Below are 23,974 nucleotides of genomic sequence, written 5' to 3' on the forward strand. Positions count from 1 at the left end.
CCTTTTTGTCGCAGCGTGGCTTAGCGCCGCCGAGCTCTCACCTCGCTGTCTGTCATCAGATTCCAAAAAATAAATCCAATTTAATGAGATTCAATATTTATTGAAATGTTCTCATAGAAGGAAAAGCGAATTTTCAGGAGCAAATTGAGAGAAAAATACTAACAAAAAAGTATAAATAATTAGAACCCGTTGAATTCGAAAACTTGAGAGAAAAACATAGAAAATGATTTATGGTGTCTCATAGGAGTCATGAATTAATTGAACTTCGTGACAGAGGTATTCACTGGGAACGACATGGAGTACTTCCATAAGTTGGATGTTGTCGGAAGTGAGGTAGACGAGGTTCTGAAATTCAAAAATTCATAGGATTACTGTATCCCGTCTACTTACCGTAGTCGCTGATAAAAGAATCATCATCTTGGCAATCCGGACAGCTGCCTGACTTTCACTAACATTCTGTCCATCTTCCTCCACCACCTCCCCGTAATCTTTCGAGTTAACATGATGATGAAGCATTCTGACAAATCGATTGCCCACAATTCTGACATGATCTTTTCCAGCTTGAGATAAATCCGCAAGCTCTGTAACCTCTGCAATAGAAGAATCACATTTTGACTAGTCTAGCATTCTAGGCGGAGTTCTAGACTCCTGATTCTAGAGGCACTGGATGATGACTCACCATCACTAAACAAGATGACTGCTAACATCAGAACAATTTCAGTCTCATCCAGCTGTAATTCTTTGATAGGAACACTCAACGAGTCGAACATCCGACTACTCGATCCCTTCACATCTGGTATGCATTGAGCTTCGATTTGTCGTGGAAAGTACGCTCCATTGGAATAACAGACGCCTTCACAACCCGCTTGAACTGTCCAATTCGCGCATAACCACCAGTGGAATGGTCCATAACGATTCTTTGCTAATACGATTTGATCTTCAATTGGTAGTTGAAGGAATTCTGGGAGAGCACGAAGCCAATCGGAGAATAAAACAAAGTTCCGCCTCCACTCATCCATCACATCTTGTACAGTTGCAATACGCTCCCCAGTGATTCTCAAAGGAGTACGTGGAGACATTAGTCCTGGATTAAAGAATGCATCCATGAATACCACCTTGGTTGCCGATGATCCCTCCTCCATTTTGATTTCAGACTCCTCTTTCTTCACAACTGGATCCACGTACGAACAAACCGCTCGGTGCATCTCTACGAGTTGCTCCGAAAACCTTGCCATTTCTGTTTCCATACTAGGTAGAGGTACTGTATGATCTACAGGTTTTTGGTCATCTACATCTGTTTGAATCTCCACGGAACACGTATCAGGAGACGATAGATCTTTGTAGTCGTCCTCTTCCACATCCTGCATTTGGTCTGGGGATCCTTTTTGCTCTCGTTCTGATTGGACGGCTCGTGGATTCATTCCTGCTACAAAGCATTGTTTTAAGCGGCAAGCTCGGCACACGTTTCGGTGTTCTGAAAGTGATAAATTGGGGAAATGTTGATGACTTTGAGCCAGGAATCATGTCTCATTTTGGAACTCTGACATTTCATTTGGACGATTCCTTGAAGTAGAAATAACTTGTTTCAAATTGACTCACAGTTTTGTCTGTTTTGAAACGTCGCAAATTCTACAACCTATAAACATTTTGAACTACAAATACTACGTGCTCCTCTCTCAACAAACAAACAAAAAACTTTCTCTCCACGCCCACAACCGATCGCATTATTTTGTGTTTTCTCCTACATATATTTACTTTTCATCATCAAAACACTCTCTTTCTCCTCTCTCTCATTTCCATCTCCTCACCTTTTGCAATAGCGCATCGTCCCTCGAAACGACATAAGTACTGACGATTGTTCCAAACACTGCAATTATATATACATCTTAAAAGAGAAAAGAGACACATCATTGATACAAAAGATCATATGATCATGAGAGAAGGGGGGAATACATCAACATTTCGGTCTTGAGAAGACTCACGTAGCGGGGAAAAAGAAAAAGAAAACGAGAAATTGATATCAAATTGGGAAAGGTGATCAAATTGAACCTTTTTCGGAGAAGAGGAAGACAAAAGAAGAAGAAGCAGATTGTGTTTTGTAGTGGAGACGAAGGAATGGACTGTAGTCAATGATTGATGATTTATGACAAGGCTACGGTTCATCTGGTGAAAAGGGCAACGTAGTGACGTGGCCTAGGCTAGAAAAGGTTACTGTAGCGAAAGTAGCCGGCTACTGTAGTCGCTAGCTAGCCGAAAATCTCAAAATCCAACCAAACTTTGTCAGTGTATTGTGGTCTTATTAGCTCGGCACAGTTCTTACAACTGTGCTCCACCGAAATGCTCTTGAAAAATGTCTCTTTTTCTCTAAATCTCTCAATTTCGCACACAATTTTCTTCGATTTTTTGGTAGAGCGCGGTTGTAAGAAGCGTGTCGTGATAATACTTCTTGATGTTCGTACATCAAATAGCTACACTATCGTAGTTTACGGAAGTCATTTTATAACTTTCTGGCTCCGGGACGTTTCGGAACTCTGTCATTCCAAAACCAGACGTTTCGAAACCGAGACTTTTACCAACCGAAAAATTTCAAGTTCAAACGTTTCAAAACCATTTTTTTTCAATATCTGTTTCACGTTTGGTGTCGAAATATCTTGGTTACAAAATGTTTCATTTTGAATTGTTTAGTTTCGAAACGTCCCGGAGTCATAATTCTAGCTACGGGCGGTACGTTGCCAACTAGAAAAGACACTACACAATTTAAGTTTCTTAAACAAAAACGTCACATAGACTCCTACTACTCCACAAGGCTTGATCGATTACTTTCAACAGTTTTTAAATTTTTAACTACGGTAGCTACAGTAGTCTCAGAGGCGCCTCTATCACTAACAACACCCTGTTCTGCTAGTTTGATTATTGACATTTGACTTCTTCTTCTTCTTCTTCTCACTCAAATTTTCCTGGGAAAAGTCACATAGCACCATATTCCTATTCTTGACGTCAGAGACTTCAAGAAGAAACTAAAATTTACAGAAAAGTGTCGTTCATAAGTCATAAACTCCAAAAACTGTTCAAGAAAGTTTACAGCTTTGTAGATGTTTGAAAAATACGATTTTTGTACGAAATTGTTGTGTTTGTGCGATCAAAATTATAGCTATGAGGAAAAGACACAAAACATAGACAAACACACTTTTTGAAACAACCGTGGTTTGTAGTTGGCATTGTGGTAGCAGGAAGGATGGATTAGGTGGATTAAAGTGATTTGAAATATGTACAAAACATGATGATTTGATCTTTAATTATCCTGAAGCTAAATAGTTTCAGCATAGTGATTTCAGACTGTTCCAAACCAGGCGAAGTTCTGAGAATTGATTCTGATTCAACTTTTGTGCAGCTCAGACTTAACTTTTTCTAAGTAGCAATTGTCTAGGGTCAACCACTAGAATAAATAGCTGAGTTTGATCTAGATAGGTAAAAAATATCAGATTCTTACCGTCTTCATGGCCTAGATATAAGTTTAAATTCCAGACTTAACCAATATTGTTAGAAAGATTATGTCTTGATGGTTCAGAATATTATCTCATGCTAGCAAATTGCTAAAATTGTTAGTGTTTTATAATTTTGAGACTTTTTTAGACCTAGGTTTTTAACTACATGCAGATAAAATTTTAATCGTTATTTAGGAAATCTTCCACTGAAACTACAAAGCTCAATTGTTCAAAATAATAGTAAGACGCTTCTTCAGTTAATTTAGTATTTCTAACAAAGAAAGTCTTTGGAAACGCGTCTTTCAACCGATCTATAAACTTGGTTATAGTTATTTTCGACCACGGGGAGTGCATTTCTGTAATGTCTCTGCAAGCCGAGTTCTGAGCTCTCGAACGTTTCGAATGGCTAAGCAGTATATGGAATTCCAAATCGGCCGCATATAAGCCACAGCGCGGTTCCATTTGTGTTCCCTAGCGGTTTACTTGTGCTTGTGCGTAAGAAAAATGAGAACATCTTGAGTCTACTTTTTCCCGATTTGGAATTCCATGTAGCATGACTATATGAAAAGTTTGAGAGCTCATAACTCGGCTCACAGAGACTTTTAGCAGGTTTTGATGGCAGAGATGTACTGTCCGTAGTCGATGGTATCTATCACCAAATTTTATAAATTGTTTGAAAGCCGCATCTCTAAAGACTTCCCTTGTTAGCTTCCCCGAGCTTCTTACGTTTTCCTTGGAACCCCTTAAACCTTAATCCTCCTACCCCCTAGCTTGTATCTTTCTAGCCTAGAACATCATTCTCCAAAAGTACACCACGTTCAGCTAATCCATTTTCCTTACATAACTATAGTGAGCGAAGTATACTTCCCTCACTTCCCACTATTCCATGTCTTTCTAGTCTCCTCTCCATACTTGATCAATTGTTTTCAATCACTGATCTTCTTATCTCAACGATCCTTTGATCGTTTAACCTTCCCTCCCCTCGTGTCTACTCTTCTCCTCCTTTTTACTGTTCATGAATATATTTGTATTATTCTATTCTCTTTTAAAAGTCTCTCCCCTCCCCCCTACTCACCACCCTTTCGGGTAAAAGAATACCAAAAATCAAAAGATCAAAATACCTTCGTCGGAAGAATCCCTTGCATCCATTACACGCGTTCACTCCGTAATGTTTTCCGAATGCTTGATCTCCACAAACGACACATATCAGATTTACAGTCGAGTTTTTGCGTCGACCTCTTCCGTGGCCACCTGGAAATGGGAAATTCAGGGAGTTTATAAGAAATGCAAATATAATTTATGTTCTTTGTACATTGAAAGACAAAACAAGACTCTAGTTGTTTCAATGGAGTACTTCTCTTCAAAAGACGTCATCTTCAGAAGTGACACAAGACTGTAATAAGCGCCTAATCATCAAAACTTGAAAAGAAAGAAAAACGCGCCTACGTCACCCCAGACCCTATCACAAACTACGGTTCCGTTTTCTCCATGTGTTTGTACGATTTTTGAAAAGCAAAAATGGAGGTTTAGTCGTTTGGACTTTTGATTTTTAAGTTTATTTCTAGACTATTTTCTTGTTTTGTTTCTTTCCCACGGGTTTATTTTAATTCGACAATAGGGAAGACATGATTTGATTTGACAGTAGAGGATTACTGTATACCGTAATCAGGGGAATCAGAAAGATTACGGGAACGGAAAGGGTGAGCGGCTCGAGCTGAAGATTGATGTCAGTTGGCTTGCATAGTTGAGAAATAAGGGTTACAGTAAGAAAATTGAGTCTAGAAGTTACGGTAGCGTGAATTTCGAGAGACATTTCTTAAAATATAAAACTCGGCTAAAATTTTTATGTTTTAAGGATTTAGAATTTATATCTAGTCTTCAGAAAAGTTAGGCATATCGGATACGGTACATCATCATAAATTCCCAAATTCTCCGTCCGTGCATGGTCTACTCAAAAGTATCAGAAGTTTTAGGCTTCTGCTTTCAAAATTAAAATTTCCTGATTACATCCAAAACTCTAAAAAATTTCAAAATTTCAGTCGAAAATCCCGTATTTTCAGTCAAAAATTGGTCAAAGTCAAAAAAATTAGAGTGTCAGTGCAGTGACAGTACAGTCCACCATTTAAAATAACCAAATACAGTGACAACTTACAGTGACAAATCCCGTATTTTCAGAATGGTCACTGTACTGTCACTGCACTGACACTCTAAAAACCCTAAAAATGTCAAACCTTCCGTCGAAAATCTAGTATTTCCAGTTAAAAATTGAGATTTGTCACTGTATTTTGTCATTGTATTTGGTTAAATGATCACTGTACTGTTCTTTTCACTGACAGTGACACTTAAAAAAACTATTCAAATTCGATGTCAAAAACACAGATCAGGCAACACACGCACACATCACAAATCACACTTTCAACACAGAACTCTTCCCTGACACTTCTGATTCATACCTGTACTCGTCGTCGTTCCATGAGAAGAAGCTGGTGTCTGCATACTGACAGGTAGTGAATAGTGATGATGAAGATGATTCGTATCGAACACCGGATAGTTCAGAGAGGTATTCTGAGGTTGATGTTGGGGGGCACTGATAAAACTAACAGGACTCGGTGCAATTCCGCCAGTGGCGGTTCCTTGGCTAAAGTGGACGGCGTGGCGAAGAATATCGTCGATGGCGGATGGCGAGAGAGTTGAGAACATTGTGTCGGAATCTGAGAGGATTAGAGAAGTTAAGATGTTTAGAAGGGGGCGGAGTCAAAAGAAGAGAGCAACTTTTTGATCGGAAAGAAGAAGAAATGGGAGGAGGGGAGGCGGGGCGAATCAGATGTAGCAGCGGGAGTGTCTAGAACTATCTGTGACTACTCTGTCTGCGTCTCTCCAGGTGTGAGAGAGAAAGAAGAATACAGTGTGTGTGAAGGATTTTGTAGCCTTTCGAAAACTATGCAAATATATAAATAGAGAGACGCAGGCAGTGAAAGACAATGAATGAATTTCCGAGCATGAAGTGTTTCGTTGGTCAGTGGAGATGGAAAAAGAAAACAACATAAAATGTAGTGACGTGGAAAACGTCTAATGATATCTTCAGAAGTTCCCCCTAATTAACATGTAGCCAGACTACAAATACTACAAAAGAGGGAACCCGATGTGTTAAAAAAACTAGAATCATTCTTAGAATAAGTTTTATGAAAAAGTATAATAGATCAAGAACTTTTGATGGAGGGATGTCTGACCAATTGGATTTTGAGTTATTGAGTTTATTCAAGTAGAGGTAATTTGGAAATGGGGGAATACCTGGAATGGAGTGTGATCAGGGTGAGATGGGGTTTGAGTTTTAGGGAAAGATCTTTCAGGAGGAGGCAAGAGATTGGCAGGGAGCCATATTTCTTTGGAAGATATTAACTTTTTCTAGAAATAATAAAACGCTATTAGCACGGCACGCTTCTTACAACCGCGCCCTATCGAAACTGAAGAAACATTGTGTGCAAAATTTAGAGACTTAGAGAAAAACAGACATTTTTCAAGGGAATTTCGGTGGAGCGCAGTTGTAAGAACTGTGTCGAGCTAATAAACTAACTTCCCAATGAAAAACGGTGAAAATATTAAAATTACGAGTTTTTTGACTGAAAAATTTGAGAAAAATATAAAAATTTGTGCGAGAAATTGAAAAAAAAAACTCGTATGACTTCATCCTGGACTAGAAAATCTCACCGATTTTTCACGATTTTAAAATGATTTTTTCCCTCTTTTTTTCCATAAAATGTTAGAGTTTTCAACTGTTTTTTTTAGATTCAGATGGAATTCCCCTCCAATGCTTCAGCTTTTTGAGAAAAGTTCTAGAAGTTTACGAAAATTTGAATTTTTTAGTTTTCTAAATTTCAGATTACCAGTAGGGCGCGTTGGATGGAATCGAGGTCACGAAATATTTAATTGGATCGTATTCCATCAAGAAACCTCTATCAGAAGGGCGCCCTGACATCAGAAAGAAAAAAACGATCTTATTAAAAAGACAAAGATTGTTAGTGCTCAAATTGTTTAAAAATTTTCTAGCTATTCAAAATATCTGTAAAAATGCTCCGGTCTCAAAATATGGTAGATAAAGCTTGTGTCGAATTCACAAAATCACAAAATCAATCACAAAATCAAAATATGCACTCATACACCTACAGTTTGGTATGGGGCATTCAATCAAGTTGAAAACCGACTCCGTATCCACTGAGTCGCTACGCAGTGACCTTTTAGATTTGATTTCATCAGTTTACGCGACTCTACATAACTACCCCCTCCAGAAATATTTGTCACTATTTGAGTAATAACGCCAGCCTCAACCTTTTTTCTAATAAGAAAACATCATTTTTTAATTTAAAAATCATCAATATTCAATGTTATCAATGGCTCCAAATGTTGAAAAAGGCGTTTTATCATTGAGTTTTGGACATAAAGGGCGAGTGGGGGAGAAAGAGAGGGAGTGATTGTATGCCAAAAGATCAAAAGTTTTATTATTTGGTGGTGGAAAATATGTTCTTTGTTGGGACTGATACGTTTTTGCTTCCGGGAAATTGAGTCGTAAACTTGAATTAAAAATCGGAAATGACGGTTTTTCTTGGAAAAAAGTGGAAGTATAATAGTTAGAATTTAATATTGCTCTAATTAGGCTCTGTTGAAAATTATAGCCACAGTAAATATTTCACCTCAAAAGCCTAGCTACTGTAGCTCATCATTTATGAATGCGGGATATTGTACAGTAACCCACCCACTCGATTCAAAACAAAACTAATTTGAAAACACTCAAGTTAAGAAACAGTAGACCGTGAGTTAAGTCGAATACTTGGAGCAGTGCGTGGGATATTTTGCAGCAAGACAAAAAAAAACAAAACAAGTCAGTTGGAAATGCTGACCATTGATGACAGAACCGATGCTCAAAGGGCTGAATTGTTGAATGTAATGAATTTCAATATAAACGATCGGGCAGGGATCAAAACTACAGTAGTCTATTCTATTCAAGTTCCAAAAGTGAGAAGTTACAGATACAGGTGCCGATCATAGTGGAAACTTGAAATGAGCAACAACTCAGGGTATAATTACTATAAATCGGATTACTTTAGTATTACTGTAGTCGTCGAACTGAACCGTATCTCGCGTAACTCGCTTAAAACGCAATGTGATGAGCTGAAAAATATACCAAAATGTAGATCTTGACGAGTTCTATGTCGCCGATCTACCACGGGCCGGATGGCTGTTCGTTAATGTGCCGCGGGACGGGAAAAAGTGGCAGAAAACGCTAAAATGGCCAAAAAATGCATTTTAGCCCGGCCCACGGTACATTAACGACTAGCCATCCGGCCCGTAGCAGATCTACATTTTGGTTTATTTTTCAGCTCATCACATTGCGTTTTAGACGAGTTACGCGGTTGGCAAGTATGGTAATTATGGACACCTATTTGCGCACACCAAAAGCTTTGAAAGCCAATAAAAACTAATAAACAATTAGAATCCTGAAAATGAAACCAGCTTCCCGAAATTATCATCCAAAATTTGCCTATCTCATTAAATTGTCATCATTTATTCCGATCTCCACTCCAATCACCTACTAACACGCTCAAAAGATTAGGAATACTGTAGTGGATATCATCATATCCTCGTTGTATCTTGTGCTTGACTGGACCCTCTCTCTCTCTTTCCTTCATCATAAAACTACTACTACGATCACAATGTCACAATACACAGATGATGACAAAAAGTACTTGCGCAGGTATAGTCTCTCTCGTCTCTCTCTCGGGATACAAAATCATCTTGTGCCCAGCTTACGAAATACGAAATGTACTAGTTGATGACTGACACAAAACTCATAAATAAACCACACAGAAAACACAAAAATCGTAAAAATCCGAAACTGTTTGGATCCGAATAAAACTTTTTGATCTACAATTCGAAGAATCACTACACGTGTATTTTGTAGTTGATGTTACAACAACACATGCTCTCCGAAACAGTCCTTTTCTTGTTTTTCCGTGAAAAGTCAACAAATTGGGAGGAGAGAAATGAGAGGAGAGACACGTAGTTTGTGTCTTTTGAAGATTCGAAGAAAATGCAGACATGGAAGACATTAAAATGATATGGGCGGGGGAGGACGGAGAAAGGGAGATCGAAATGATACAGGTTATCTGATAAGAGAGGGATATACAAATATATTTGTTGAGAGGGAGAGGAGGAGGAACAGTTACAAGTGAGATATGATGATAAATTGGTTATATGTAGGTGGAAAGCGATAGATTGGAAATCCCCTTTGAAATTTTGATAGTGCTGATAAATATTCATGGAAAACTAGATTTTTTGAGCTACAGTACCGCTCAAGAAGTTGTCAACTTTTTCTGTTTTCAGTGGAAATGACCAACTTTGACACTGTGTTTTGGTGTCACTTGATTGTCCAATTAACTCAATTTTGTATGGGCTAAACAGAACAAGAATAGCACACCATTTTTGCAGTTGATCATTTTTTCTGTAGGGACACTACCACGAAGTTACAGGTTGTCAAAGTTAAAAGCTCTAATTAGTCGGTTTCAGAGAGAAATGGCTTTCACTACCTGTAACTTTCATGGTAGTGTCCCTACAAAAATATGGTCAACTACAAAAATGATTTCCTATTTTTGCTCTGTCCAATCCATACAAAATAAAATTTGTCCGACAATCAGGTGACACCGAAGTACACTGCCAAAGTTAGCCATTTTTCACTAAAAATCCTTGCAACTTTTTGAAACTAGGAAAGTATGTCTACTTGATACAAAGTTGGTTTAGTGGATTAAATTTTCATAACAAATCTAACGGAAAGGTTTTTTACTATTTGAAAATTTTTCTAACTTTGAGAAACAAATATACAAAACTTGGTCTCACGGTATTAACGTGATAAGTTTGTATAAAAAAAGTTCAGAATATGGAGTTTTTGGAACCTTGAATTACGATTTTCTCTGAAATTTGGTCTCAAATAGTCAACGGTGGTTGGTGATTTTTCCAGCTTCCATTCAAAAGATTTTACTCAGAGTGCTCTTCATGACGTTCCTTCATAGTTACTCTAGGTAACTGCAAATTTCCTAAAAACTATGAACAGTTTATCAGGAAAAACTAGATGGTCGTCCTTACGGAAACTGATATTTAAACTGTGACTGATTTTTCCTGGCGAATACAAAAATCTGGGTCATTTCATATCACAAATCACAAGTCTCAAAAAAAACGCGTGTAAAACTTTCAAAAGTTGAATCCTCTTACAACTAGCGGTGTGTTCAAGAACATAGACCATGGACACATTTAAAACACAACAACATTTGTGTATTGTGTCATGTAATTGTTGGAAGGAATAGAGGACATCAAGAGCACAATGAGAGCTAATAAGCAGGGTTGCATAGAGTGTATTTCAAGACAAAAATGAACAAGGCAGTGGCTAAGTCATACTTGCAAAAGCTGCCAACAACTGTCAAGAGGTAATAGCACGACACGCGTCTTACAATCGCGCTCTACCGAAACTGAAAAAAATAGTGTGCGAAGTTGAGAGAGTCAGAGAAAATGAGATATTTCTCAAGGGGATTTCGGTGGAGCGCAGTTGTAAAAACTGTGCCGAGCTAGTAAGAACAATTAGACAATTGGTGTAGCCCAGAGACATTGAACGTTCACTTTTGAGTCCAACGAAATAACCGTACAAATACGAAAAATGGAATCAGACATCCCTTCCTCCTCCACTCGTTCATAATCCAGCCTTTTCATCTCAAAATGGACTCGAAGAAACATTTTTATCGTTTCTCGACGATCATTCATAGTTTGTACACACCTTTGTCTCTGATTCATATCTAAACACCAGCACCAAAATGGAAATGAAAAAAGTTATCCAAATAACATCGAAAAGATTCCTGAATACCATTACCAAGTATCCGTTCAACAAAACAGAACTTGTAAATGGTGGAATCTTGATCAATCTTCCGGTTTTTCAAAGGGAAGAAGCGAGAAAAAGTGAAACTAGAATAGACGGAAAATGAGTCATTTGTGACGTTGGTGTTCAATGAGGAGATGGTTTTGAGGGGATTGACGTCATCAGACAGGGGCTGAAACTGTCAGAGAAGCAGTTTATGATTCAGATTGAAATAGTGACGGAGTAACAGTTACTGTATGGCAAAAAAGATTTTAAAATAACATTATTATGGAGTTTTGGGTAACGGTAAAAAATCTCAGAGCCTAATATGCACAGTACCGCTCAAAAGGTTATCAACTTTGGCCGTTTTCAGTGGAAAATGACCAACTTTGACAGTTTAGTTCGATGTCATCTAATTGCCCGACAAATTTCATTTTGTATGAGTTGGACAGAGCAAAAATAGCAAATCATTTTTGTAGTTGACCATTTTTTTTCTAGAGACTCTACCATGAAAGTTACAGGCTGTCAAAGTCATTTCTCCCTGAAACCGACTAATATCAGAACATATTTGCGAATTTTCGGAGCTTTTCACTTTGACAACCTGTAACTTGCATGGTAGTGTCCCTACAAAAAAGGTCAATTACAAAAATGAAGTGCTATTTTTGCTCTGTTTGACTCTTACAAAATTGAGTTTATTGGACAATTAGATCACACCGAAATACACTGCCAAAGTTGGTCATTTTTCACTAAAAACAGCCGATAACCTTTTGAGCGGCACTGTAGCTCAAGAATGAAAAATGATATGCATTGAAAATCGGAAAATGTGTGGGTAAAATCGTAGTAGAAATATAAAAAATTAAGGAAAAAATTGTAAAAATAAGAGCCAAGCTAAACGATATGTTGTCCCAGACCCAAAACTTCAAAAGATCTGGTATTAGGATATTTCAAGATGTTTTTAACTAGTTTCAGCTTGTCAGATAACACAAATTAGTTATCTTATAGAGAGTCCAGAATTATAGCAATTGAACACAAAACAACTCCCGGTCACTTTTCATATTCTAACGAAAAACGTCATTCCATCTAACACCCACACTCCCCGATTTGATGGTTTTTGCCATTTTAGTCTCTTAAACTGTCCAATTGTACTTTCAAAAGTAGGGTTACTCACATCACAAACCAGTTTTTTCACTGCAACTGTTCTTTTATGCAAATTTTATTTTCAACACGGATAAAACGAAAATAGAAAAAAGAGCAGACGACAGAGAAGGTCAAAACGGATTATCATGAAAACGCTATCAGAGGAATTTTTGGGAAAAAATAAAACTAGAAGAAGAATCCAAGAATCTCCGAGAATTTTTTCAATCCAAAAAGAAATGAAATCTAAAGTCTAGTTTTAGGAATTCCAGACAATCGATACTTATCTTTTATAAAGGATATCTAATGACGAGATCTAAATAGGTGAGTGGAGGACGACGGACAATCAAAATGAGACAACGGGAAGAGGAGGAGGAGAAATTGCCAATTTATAACAAAGATCATGTCTAAAGAACCTACAAACATGATCTGTATCGAGAGTGTAGGTCAGTCAACGACGTGCAAAATTGATTTATTTTGGGAGATAAGGAATTGGGGATCCGGCCGACTGACTGAAAGTCATACGGTATCTCAGAGGATCTTATGACTCGAATCTCGGGGTCTAGAAATAAACATGCTCTACCGAGCTCTCCAGAAACCAGGCTTTCCTTTTTTCACAAATTTTTTGAGCCAAATTCTAATTTCAGTCACCGATTTCTGACCAAATTTCGATCTTTTTCAGCCGAAAAACTATATATCAATCGAATTCTGGCTTATTCATGATCATTTTCAGCCAATTTCAGACGATTTTAATGATTTTTGAGCCGTTTTTGACCGGTTTAAACTAATTTTCAAGCCAAATTAACTCACTTTTATCAAAAAATGGTCAATATCGTCGGCTCCCTGATAACTTCCAGCAAATTTGACCCCATTTCGACCGATTTATTTTTTATTACTTTTTCGAAAATATCAGTTCGGCACAGTTCTTACAACCGCGCTCTACCGAAACCTAAGAAAATTGTGTGCGAAATTGAGAGACTCAGAGAAAAAGAGTCATTTTTCAAGGACATTTTGGTGGAGCACAGTTGTAAGAACTGTGCCGGGCGGATATGTAACTGTCACAAAACATGGATTATAAAAATTGCATTAGAGCGCGATTGCTTGAATGTTTGTTACACAAAATTCAAAAAAACTACTGAAAGATCAAAAAAATATTTTGAAATCTACCGTAGGATTTCCCCCGGCCACCCCAAAGTTGCGGAGGTTGCTGCACCAGCTTATCCCTCCAGAAATAAATATTATTCCATTTTTTTCAATTCTTGAAAACTGACACCATTGATCTGAAATCATAACACATCTGGTCAGGATACATACGTAATTTCAGTTTTCCAGTTCAATAACTTCTTTTTCTAATCATAACTAGATTGAAATAAGAGAGGACTACGAGGCTAGAAAGCAGATTATGTCTACATTTTCTTGCATTACGTATATATCAAAAGTTATTTAGAAAAGAGAAATAGGATAATCAAATCTGAGAGGAAGAAAACAAAGTTCGACGAACAAGTACAAAGTTTTATGAAGAAGAAAAAGGGGGAAAACTGGAAAAAACGATGAGGAGGAGGGCAAATCCAGGAAAAGCTGCTCGTTAAGTTGTCAGAAAATGAATAAAAGTCAGAGAAAAAGTTGGGAAATTTTGAGTTGGATAAGAACTAGTACATGCATGATTCATTTTTATGAAAGTTAGTTTTGAAAGCAGAAAACAAAAAGTCTGTTTTGAAAACGCTGCTCAGGCGCGACAGCTATGGTGTGTTGATTTGAAAGCTTCATAACTTAAAATTCAAGAAAGATATCGATAAGTTGTCAACTGAAAAAATGTAGAAAATTTTCTGAGCAATATTTTGTTAGTTGACAACTGTTAAGTAACAAACCTAGGTTTTGAAAGACTGCTCAGGCGCGACAGCTATTGTTAAAGATGCATACATCTCAGCCCAAAAAAGGTATTGAAAAGTGATCAACTAAGAAAATGTGGAGCACATTATGAGCCATATATTGTTAATTTCACTATTTATTATTATAATGGGCACCGAAAAAATTTTTTGTGGAACTTTTCTGATGTTTTGCCATTAATATTAGCTCGGCACAGTTCTTACAACTGCGCTCCATCGAAATGTCCTTGAAAAATGTCTCTTTTTCTCTGAGTCTCTCAATTTCACACACAATTTTCTTTGGTTCCGGTAGAGCGTGGTTGTGAGAAGCGTGTCGTGCTAATTTCAAATAACCGGTCAGTAGAAATTTCTGTCTTCATTTCGGTTTTTTTTTCGAAACATGCCATTTGGAAACTTCTATACAAAAAGTTTACGATTTAAAATAGCCGGTCTTATTATTTTGGTTTTGAAAAGGCTTTTATTTTCTGAATGTCCAGAAACAGTAAAAATTACATAAACTCAGTCCAAATATATTTCTCATGACCGAAGTTATTTCCAAAACGACCGAAACTTTATAGACTGGTTTTTACTATCTCACGGGTACTAAAAACTTTTTATCTTCAAAAACACATCCAGAAAATATGAGCTGCAATTAAAGAAACTCTGACTGCTCCGTGACAAAACTGAAAACTCCGCCCATTTTAAGAATCAAATCATCGTCAAATGTCGAATGAATATATATATCCGCAATAACTTCCTCTTCTAATGAAACTCCTTATGTATCAATCTATTTTCATCTTTTCCCTCTTAATCCCACCTTCCTATACATATATCCCAATTCTCCTAATCCCTTCTCTTCCTCACTGAACTCTTCTTCTCCGAATTTTTTCACTTAAAAGCTCATCCTTTTAGATAAATGTCAACTCCGCCCAAATCAACTAAATCCTAATCTTGTTGTGACGTGGATACATCAAAAAGTAGATACTGAACTATATTAGATGCTTCCAAATGTTATCGTAGGTGTCCGGGATAATCGCGATCGTCGATCAGTCACCGAACAAATATATATTATTTTGTGCAGAAATATCAAAAATATGGATCGGAAAATGTAGAAGGGGGATGTACAAGCTATAGAATACAATAAACTGAAAAGATTGAAATTTAAATTAAAAAAAACAAAATCTGAAACAGCGAAATCAGTCATGTTTTACTGAAACCATTCGATTTTTTATTTTGGAAAGTTTTTTTTTGGAAAAAACTTATTAAGACTGATTTTTTGTGGGTTTCAAAGGTTTTAGAGGAATATACTAGAGAAAAAAAAGAAAGTTTCAAGAAAAAAGTTCAATACTGTCTGCTTCCGAGAATATTTTAGTAAAATGTTTTCGACAAAAATGTTTCGACAGTTAGAACTAAAAACACCTTTCAACTGAAAAAATGTTCGTAATTATCAATTTTTGTGGATTCGTTCTAGACAATATAGTTCTAGAAATTCAAAACTCACAACTTCTGGGCCAAAAGTTTTAAAACCCAATACTTTCATATCGTTGACCAAAATTCTGAGTGATATTTGCACGGCACGCTTCCTACAACCGCGCTCTACCGGAACCAAAGAAAATTGTGTGCCAAATTGAGAGACTCAGAGAAAAAGATACATTTCTCAAGAGCATTTCGGTAGAGCGCAGTTGTAAGAACCGCGCCGAACTAATATTAAAACTAACAAAATTCGAGAAAACTATTGAAAGATCACAAAAATATTCTGAAATCCACCGTAAGATGACAAAAAAGGGCACGACCCCCTCCCCAATACTCTGTTCCAACTAATAATAAATTCTGCAGAAAATAAAATGAATTTTCAATTCCAGAAATCACAAAGAACACAAACGAATTAAAAAATCTGGAACTATTCCTCGAACGGCGTCTGGAAAAAAGGCTTCTGTCCGTTCGGTTCGTTTCAAATGAAATGAAAAGATCGGATAACAACAACTCAACATTAAAGGAGAAGAGAGAGAACGGAAAAGAGATTCTGTCAATTTCGTTGTGTTCCCTTTTTCAGAAAGAAGAGAGAAAAACTAACCAAAGACCGACCCTTTTTCTTCATCTCTTTTCTGCTCCATATACATCATTTTCTGCTGCTCACGATCCAATTGAACGGCGGTCGGAGAGGTCCGAATGAGGCAACAACAACGAAAAGAAGAAAAAAACATGAGGGAGAGTTTTCAGTTGTTGCACTTAGAGAGTACGTGAGACGAAGAGACGCAGAGTGAACGAAGATGCACAGATTCTTAGGCGGGGGCAAAACAAGAAAGGAGAAGCATGTTTTGACACGCTTTCAGAGCTTTCAGCGGTCCGCAATGAGAAAAAGACAGACAACATCAATGTTCAGTCTGGAAACGAAGAAGAAACTAGAAAATAGACAGAGCAAAAATTGTGGGTGAGGCGAGAGGGGTACTGTAACGTATTGGAGTTGTAAATTGGGAAATTTTTGTATAGTTTAGTTATGAGGAGTCTAATGATACAAAATTTTTGAAATTGCTCTGGATGATCCTGAAATTGGAGGATCACGGTGTCTGTCCGAGCTGGCATTAAAATTTGAAAACAAATTTGAAAAAAAAACTCTGACATGTTTTGAAATTTTCATGAATAATAGTCAGAAATCCTATGTACATTTGACTTTTAACCGAAATTCGAAAAATTCAAAAATTTCAATTTTGTACAGAAACCCGTGGCGACTTAACCGGGTCGGGCCGTTCAAAATGTTCAAATCGGTCCGCCCCGACCCGTCGTAAGTATGGTGTCTGTGAATATTCAAAAGTGAAGAGTGAATCATTTTCAAATTAGGCTTCAGGAACATGTTCTTAGTCAGTGAGGCTTCGGAACATACGAAGAACTCAACAAATGTTAAATTTTAGCTAGAACTACGGTATCATTTGAATTCTCTGAGTATCGACTCACAGTCATCAATTATGTGTCGATACTGAGCCTAATTAAAATATTGGTTAGTAATTAATTTAATTATTTGATTCAAAACAGAACCAAGAAAAAACACCGGAATAATCATAACCATGAATTCTGAGTATAGATGGGGAGCCGTTATAAAACAGTTTTTACGGTAGTTCTGATTTTTTCGAAATCCTCCTCTTCACCTTATCTCTGGTCAACTTTCCTTTTAAAAAATATATTGCGCAACCGTCTTTTCTTTCAGATGAATGACAATGTGTCTCACATTGTTTGATTTACATAGATTGTCCCGGATTCGACCGTCTTTCTGTTGTGAATAATAATTTTTTGTATCAATTCTTAAGGATGTTAGTCTATTTTGAGTTCGAAATCTACGTACATCTCCAGACAGTGCTAACCATTAAAAAACTACTCCTTTCGGTCCGGTCAGATCTTTTGTGGGTTTGAGGAGACCACCAATATCTTTAACTGAAATTGTTTTTTAACTTTGAAAATTCGCTACTGTCCCCCAGAGTTTGTGCTATTTCTGCTCCACCTAACCCACACAAAATAAAGTTTATTGGACAATTAGATCACACCAAAATACACTGTCAAAATTGGTCTTTTTCCACTAAAAACAGCCAAAGTTAATAACCTTTTGAGCGGTACAGTATCTATCTGGAGTTATCAGTATAAAACAGTAGTCAACTTCACTTTTATAACGGAATCTCTCGATTTGATCTACATATTCTTCGAAGCTTTGAGATAGTCGAAAAAGAATGTTCGCAATATTTTGTATAAAAAAGTACACTTTTCGAAGTCTGAATGTAAAATTCTTGACCGATGAACAGAAAACAGAAAACAGAAAAGGAATCCTTAATTAGCGGGAAACTTCTTGTGAGAACTTCAAATATGAACAACGTATATGCACGGCACGCTTTTTACAACCGCGCTCTACCGAAACCAAAGAAAATTGTGTGCAAAATTGAGAGACTCAGAGAAAAAGAGACATTTTTCAAGGACATTTCGGTGGAGCACAGTTGTATGAACTGTGCCGACCTAATACTTCAGTGAGAAAACGGCTAAAAATAATTCTGCTATTTTAAATCTTACAGAAGTGGAATTTAGTAAGTCCCAACTAAATATGAGATCAAAAAATCACAAACTTCTCCCGCTCTCTTTAAGATGTTATCTATCCCAGAATCTTCTACTCCAATCTCCGTATTCTTGGAGGCACTAGAAAGAGATCAAACCATCAAAACGTAAATTCGAAACTTCACTCCAAAATCCTTCCGTTTCTAAAGAAGCTGTGCTCGTGGGAACTTATTAAACATGGATGTCACAAGTTTCTTCTGGAAGAAAAAAAGAATATTCTTTTGCAAAAAAGAAGTTTGTTTTGTGTGTTTCGGTCAAAACATGCAGATTTTTGCGTGGTCACAAAAACAGATGATATCTAGAATACACCTAAGCTCTGCCCACTTTCAGAAAGAGAACTCCCTTGATATACAGATATATTTCATTGGACCAGAATTGCACTATAACTGCATTTTATAACGGAAATCTATCTCTTTTTATTGTTTTTTTTTCCGTTCTTGAACAACAGGAAATTTGAAAAAAAGGAACGAAAGAGACATGAACGAATCTCCGGGGGGTACATTCAGAAAATAGATGAGGGCGTCAAAAAGCAGGGCGAGAGAAGAAAAAAAAGGGGGTTTCCTGGAATGAAGTGATTCTTGATCGCTTTTCGAACGGGAATGAATGAAAGAGAGGGAAGGAAAGGGCATGGGAAGGAGGTGAAGGAAGATGAAGATTTGTCAGAATAAGAGATATGGTAGGTGATGTTCCAGGGATTCAGGTGAAAAGGGTGTCTAAGGGCAACTTTAAGGGAATGTTGTATATGGAGAATTATTGATGTTTTGGACATGAATATTTTAGTGTTACCTGATTGTCCGATAAACTCAATTTTTCATGAGTTAAACAGAGCAAAAATAGCACATCATTTTTGTAGTTGATCATTTTTTTGTAGGCACACTATCTTGAAAGTTACAGGTTGTCAAAGTAATTTCTCCCTCAAATCGACCAATTTCAGTGCAAAATAGTGCGATTTTTGAGCTGTCGTCTTAAAATGACTATAACTCTTTAGGGATAGACTGTACAAAAAATCGTCAACAACAAAAATGGAGATCTTAATTTGATCTACACAACAAATATAAATTTAAATAGTTTTGAGCAAATTATGGCTCTACGACGGGATGTCAAAAATTGATTTTAAAAAAAAACGTTTTAGTGAGACTAGGACATGATGTAAAAGCGTCAATTTCTGTCCCAATTTCAATATTTTTTGTAACTTTTTGTAGATCAAACCAGGAGACTGATAATGATAAATTCTGAGGGGGTGTTGTCAGAAAACTCGAAAAAAACTATATTTTCGTACCAATGGTCTGTACCGACGTAGCCAATTCTGTTATTGAAACTTTTTCTTCGATTGGAGTTTGAGACCGAAATTTAAAACATAAAATATAAATTTTTAAAACTTTACTTTTCATTCTGAAGAAATGATGTCTGGTCCGCGAGAAGTACGGCGATCGTAAACATTTTTGAGTAACATAAGACTACGATGGCCTAGAAAAAACTTGAATAAAACTCGGCCACGTGAGTTTGAGTCACCTGTAACCCAGAACCTACTAAAGATGGACTAGTTTCTCACTTTTGGACTTCTCGGTTATCAAATTAAAAATGGTTTTAAAAATTCTGACAATCTCTTCTCACTGCGAGAAAAATAGTTCTAACTCTTCTGTCATATTTTTCCTTCTTTAAAGACAAAACGTGACGAAGAAAAAAGAAGAAGACACTAACTGACACTGACGAAGGTAATTATTTGGCCATTAGTCACTTTGTTTATGCTAGAATCTAGGCTCAAATGTTCATTAGCCTTTCCTCTTCTTTCTGCTCATCACATCTCATTTTCAGAAGAAATTCCAAAAGATTCAATGATCATCATCATTATTTTTTCATTTACTGATTACCCCTGAATAGTGCATTCATGTCAATCAACGGGTATAAACAACTTCTCATTTATTTACTAGTTGGTTCTGAGGATGACCTAGAAATCCTGAATTGGAAAATTAATCTCCATGAAAACATCTTGTAAAACGGGAGCTGAGATGCTACGGCCTAAAACCCCAATTTTGGAAAACTAGTCCCTCTTCAATAGTTATTAGACTACTGTAGCATGAGTAGCTCCAATGTTTTCTAGGTTACCGTGGAATTTTCTCATAAAAGTTCATCTTCCCAAATTCCTCATTCCAGAAAACAAAAAATTCTAAAAATGTGTCTCGTTGTGACGAATGAACTCTCTATTGTTTGCAGAATGAAAGTACATGAAATTTCGTGTCTGCAGACCAAAGAGAAAATAGTGACTGGTATGGTAAACAACTGCTTTTTGCACCGACTAATTCTATAGGAAAAAAATGGGGAAAACAATTCAAAAAATATGTAAAAGAAGAGAGGAAAAAGATGACTGATTTACACTCTGACCAATGAGTTGTTTGGCCTTTGAAATGAGTCTTTGCTTAATAGGCGGAGCTTGGAGTTTTACGGAAAGAGAAACACAAAATTTACACAGACTCACAGATTAAGCCAAAACATCTGACATAAACTTCAAAATGTAGAACTCGACGAGTTCTATGTCACTGACCTAGTCTATATTGAATGGAGAGTTGTTAACGTGAATGGAGAGTTGTTAATGAAGTACTAACAAAAGAAAAATCGTATATTAGCATGGCAGGCTTCATACAACCGCGCTCTACCGAAACCTAAGAAAATTGTGAGCGAAATCGAGAGACTCAGAGAAAAAGAGACATTTCTCAAGAGCATTTCGGTGGAGCGCGGTTGTAAGAACTGTGCCGAGCTAGGAACAAAGCAAAAATCGTCTATAAGTCTTCCGGTCCCAAGTAGTTCTGTGATATAGAACTCTCATAGATATACATTTTGATGCATTTTTCAGCTCGTGACGTCGAGTGTAAAGGAACGGCTCAATTTGCTAGAATTTACGAGGTTAAGGAAATCTAGACATTGGAAAAATCAAAATCTAGGAAAAGGTCAAAAAAGATGGAGATGGGAAAATGCGGAGAAACCAAAAAACAAATTCATAAAGGAAAGATGTGGGTAAAGTTCGAATCTTTGTTGGATTGGAATGCAAATCTGGGAAAAGTTAGTGTGAATGAGAAATTTAGGAACTTGAAAATACCGGGACCATCAGAACGCATAGTCTGGATAGAAAATTGGGTGGGTGGTTGTATCAGAGAGATCAGATCGAAATGAATAAAATCAGGACATGTACCAGAAGTGATTGGTATCTGGAATTATAGAAAAGAACAGCAGGTGAAAAGAGAGATGATGTAAAAGCGAATGGAGTTGAGATGATCTGGTACGCCAGGTGGAAAATTCATATGCGGTGAAAAGATCATATGCTGATAAAAAACACAAATCAGAAAGAGTATCATATTTTTATTATAAAAACAGTGTCTGCTTGAAAAAGCGCCCAAGGCGCGCCAGATCACTAACACGATTTGTTCTATGCTACTATTCTGACCATATCCCAACAAACTGCAAAAATCAACAAAAAAATGGGCGGAGTTTCAAAAATCCTTTAAAAAAAAGTTTAACTCGAATGTCTCTTTTTTCGATTTACCGATTCTTCAGAAAACCGCCAAATTCGCGCTAGCCTCTAAATTTTTGTCAAGATTGCTGAAAATCTAACATATTAGAACAGTATTTTTTTATACAAGAAACGCGTCTGAGGTGCGCCAGTAGCCGGATATTATGCTGTTTCGAAAAGCACGATAAACTTACTGACGTATCGCTATTGATTTCTGCAAGAAGTGGGCGGAGCTTAGAGAAGTTTTCGAACTGAAAATCAAAAAACGTGCCAATTCTATATTGGCTGATTCTGATTTGTGAAAACATTGCAGGTTTTTCAGTTTTTCAGTGAAAATGACCAATTTGATCGTGGGTTTACAATCTATCCCGTAATGTCAATATTTGCAGGGTTTGTAGGTCAAACATTTTTGGAATCGACAACTTTTTTGTAGGGGGCATCCCCTATAGAATTGTAGCTTGTTTAAAACTTCTTTTTTTAGAACCTAAACAAAAAGTTCAGGAAAAACGTAAAATATGAAACAAGATCTCTGGAAAGAGAGGGTGAGTCCCTGTAAACAATCAGGTCAAATTTCAGCACCCAAATGCTCCAAAAACACTTTCCAGATTGTTGACTGCCTTCAGAGACCAGTCTCAGGCCACTGTAGGGAACAAAAAAAGGTCAGAAAAATGACAGATGCATAAACACAAAAAAGAGTCTTGAATCATCACCTGCTGATCTAGTCTCTATGTCAAACAATGAGTGAGTGAGTGTTGTGAAATTTTTTATTTTTACTAGTCGCATGTGATTTTTCTGGAGGAGAGGAGAGGACAAGTGGAGGAGAGACTCAAGTTATTTTCAGACGAGAAATCAGCAAGTTTAGGTTTTGATTTTCAGATCGAAAACTTCTCTAAGCTCCGCCCACTTTTTGAAGAAGCGATACTTTTGAGAAGTTGGTCGTGGTTTTTTTGAAATAACAGAAAATCCGGCTACTGGCGCACCTCAGACGCGTTTCTTGTATGAAAAAGGACTGTTCTAAAATGTTAGATTTTCAACAATATTGACAAAAATATGGAACCTGGCGCACTTTTGGCGCGTTTCTGAAGAATCAGTACATAAAAAAAATAACGGTAACAAAAGACGTCCGAGTTAAACATGTTAAAAAGGATTTTTGAAGCTCCGCCCATTTTTTTGTGGATTTTTGCAGTTTGTTGGGATTTAGTCAAAATAGTAGCCTAGAAAAAATAGTGTATTAGTGAATTGGTGTGCGTCGGGCGCTTTTCACACAGATACTGTTTTTATAACAACAATGGGATACTCAAAGGAATTTCGTTCCAAAAAATGTCAATACTGTAAGGCTACTGTTACAGTCTTGTGGGGTTACTGTAGCTAGAAGGTTACTGTATTCTGTGAAAACTTACTGTAATCTTCTCATGAAAGTTTTAAGCTTCTAGAACTACCTATCAGAAATCTCTTTATTTTCAAATATTTATCTTGCAATAAATGGTTAGCTGTAGTAATTGGTATCGTAGCTACAGTAACCCACAAAATTCGAGTAACTTTTCGTGGCAAGACCCAAGAAAGACTAGACCACTTTTAGATGAATTGGAATCAAAAACTTGTCGCTTCAGATTGAAAACTTTAAGAAAATGTAATTTACAGTCTAAAAAACTAAAAATTGAGCCTTCTGACCTGATCAATCAGACTCTGCAAAAAAGAAAGAAATCAGAAAATCTCAATATTTATAGAGAACAAAAAGTGAAAAGACAAAACAACTCAAAAAAAGAAAGTTTGTACTTGGAACCTTCACAGGAAAGAATTTTTGGTCTGGAGGGGGTCTAGAAGTACAAAACAACCGGAATCAGAGGGTTCTCTCTTGCAGTTCTCTTCGGAGCAAAAACATATCAAAAACAGGAAAAAAATAGGGAAAAAGGGGGCCGTTTGGGACACAAACAAGATGAGTTGGACACATTTCGAGACGCAGAGATGATGGTCTTGCACTGAACATTTCTCTTTTTCT

At 36.9% G+C, this 23,974-nt stretch overlaps 1 protein-coding gene across 1 annotated transcript; it reads right to left on the reverse strand.

Annotated features, from left to right (window-relative positions):
• Nucleotides 1-228: 228 nt before the first annotated feature.
• Nucleotides 229-6,185, reverse strand: GCK72_000753 (uncharacterized protein; the record flags this gene model as incomplete). The annotated part of the gene is made up of 6 exons (XM_003109334.2): nucleotides 229-345; nucleotides 391-590; nucleotides 680-1,474; nucleotides 1,809-1,867; nucleotides 4,607-4,736; nucleotides 5,939-6,185. The coding sequence occupies 6 exons, from the start codon at nucleotides 6,183-6,185 to the stop codon at nucleotides 229-231; spliced, it is 1,548 nt and encodes a 515-aa protein (XP_003109382.2).
• Between the last annotated feature and the right edge of the window lie 17,789 nt (nucleotides 6,186-23,974).

This window comes from Caenorhabditis remanei, chromosome I (assembly GCF_010183535.1).
Source record: "Caenorhabditis remanei strain PX506 chromosome I, whole genome shotgun sequence".
NCBI lineage: Eukaryota > Metazoa > Nematoda > Chromadorea > Rhabditida > Rhabditidae > Caenorhabditis > Caenorhabditis remanei.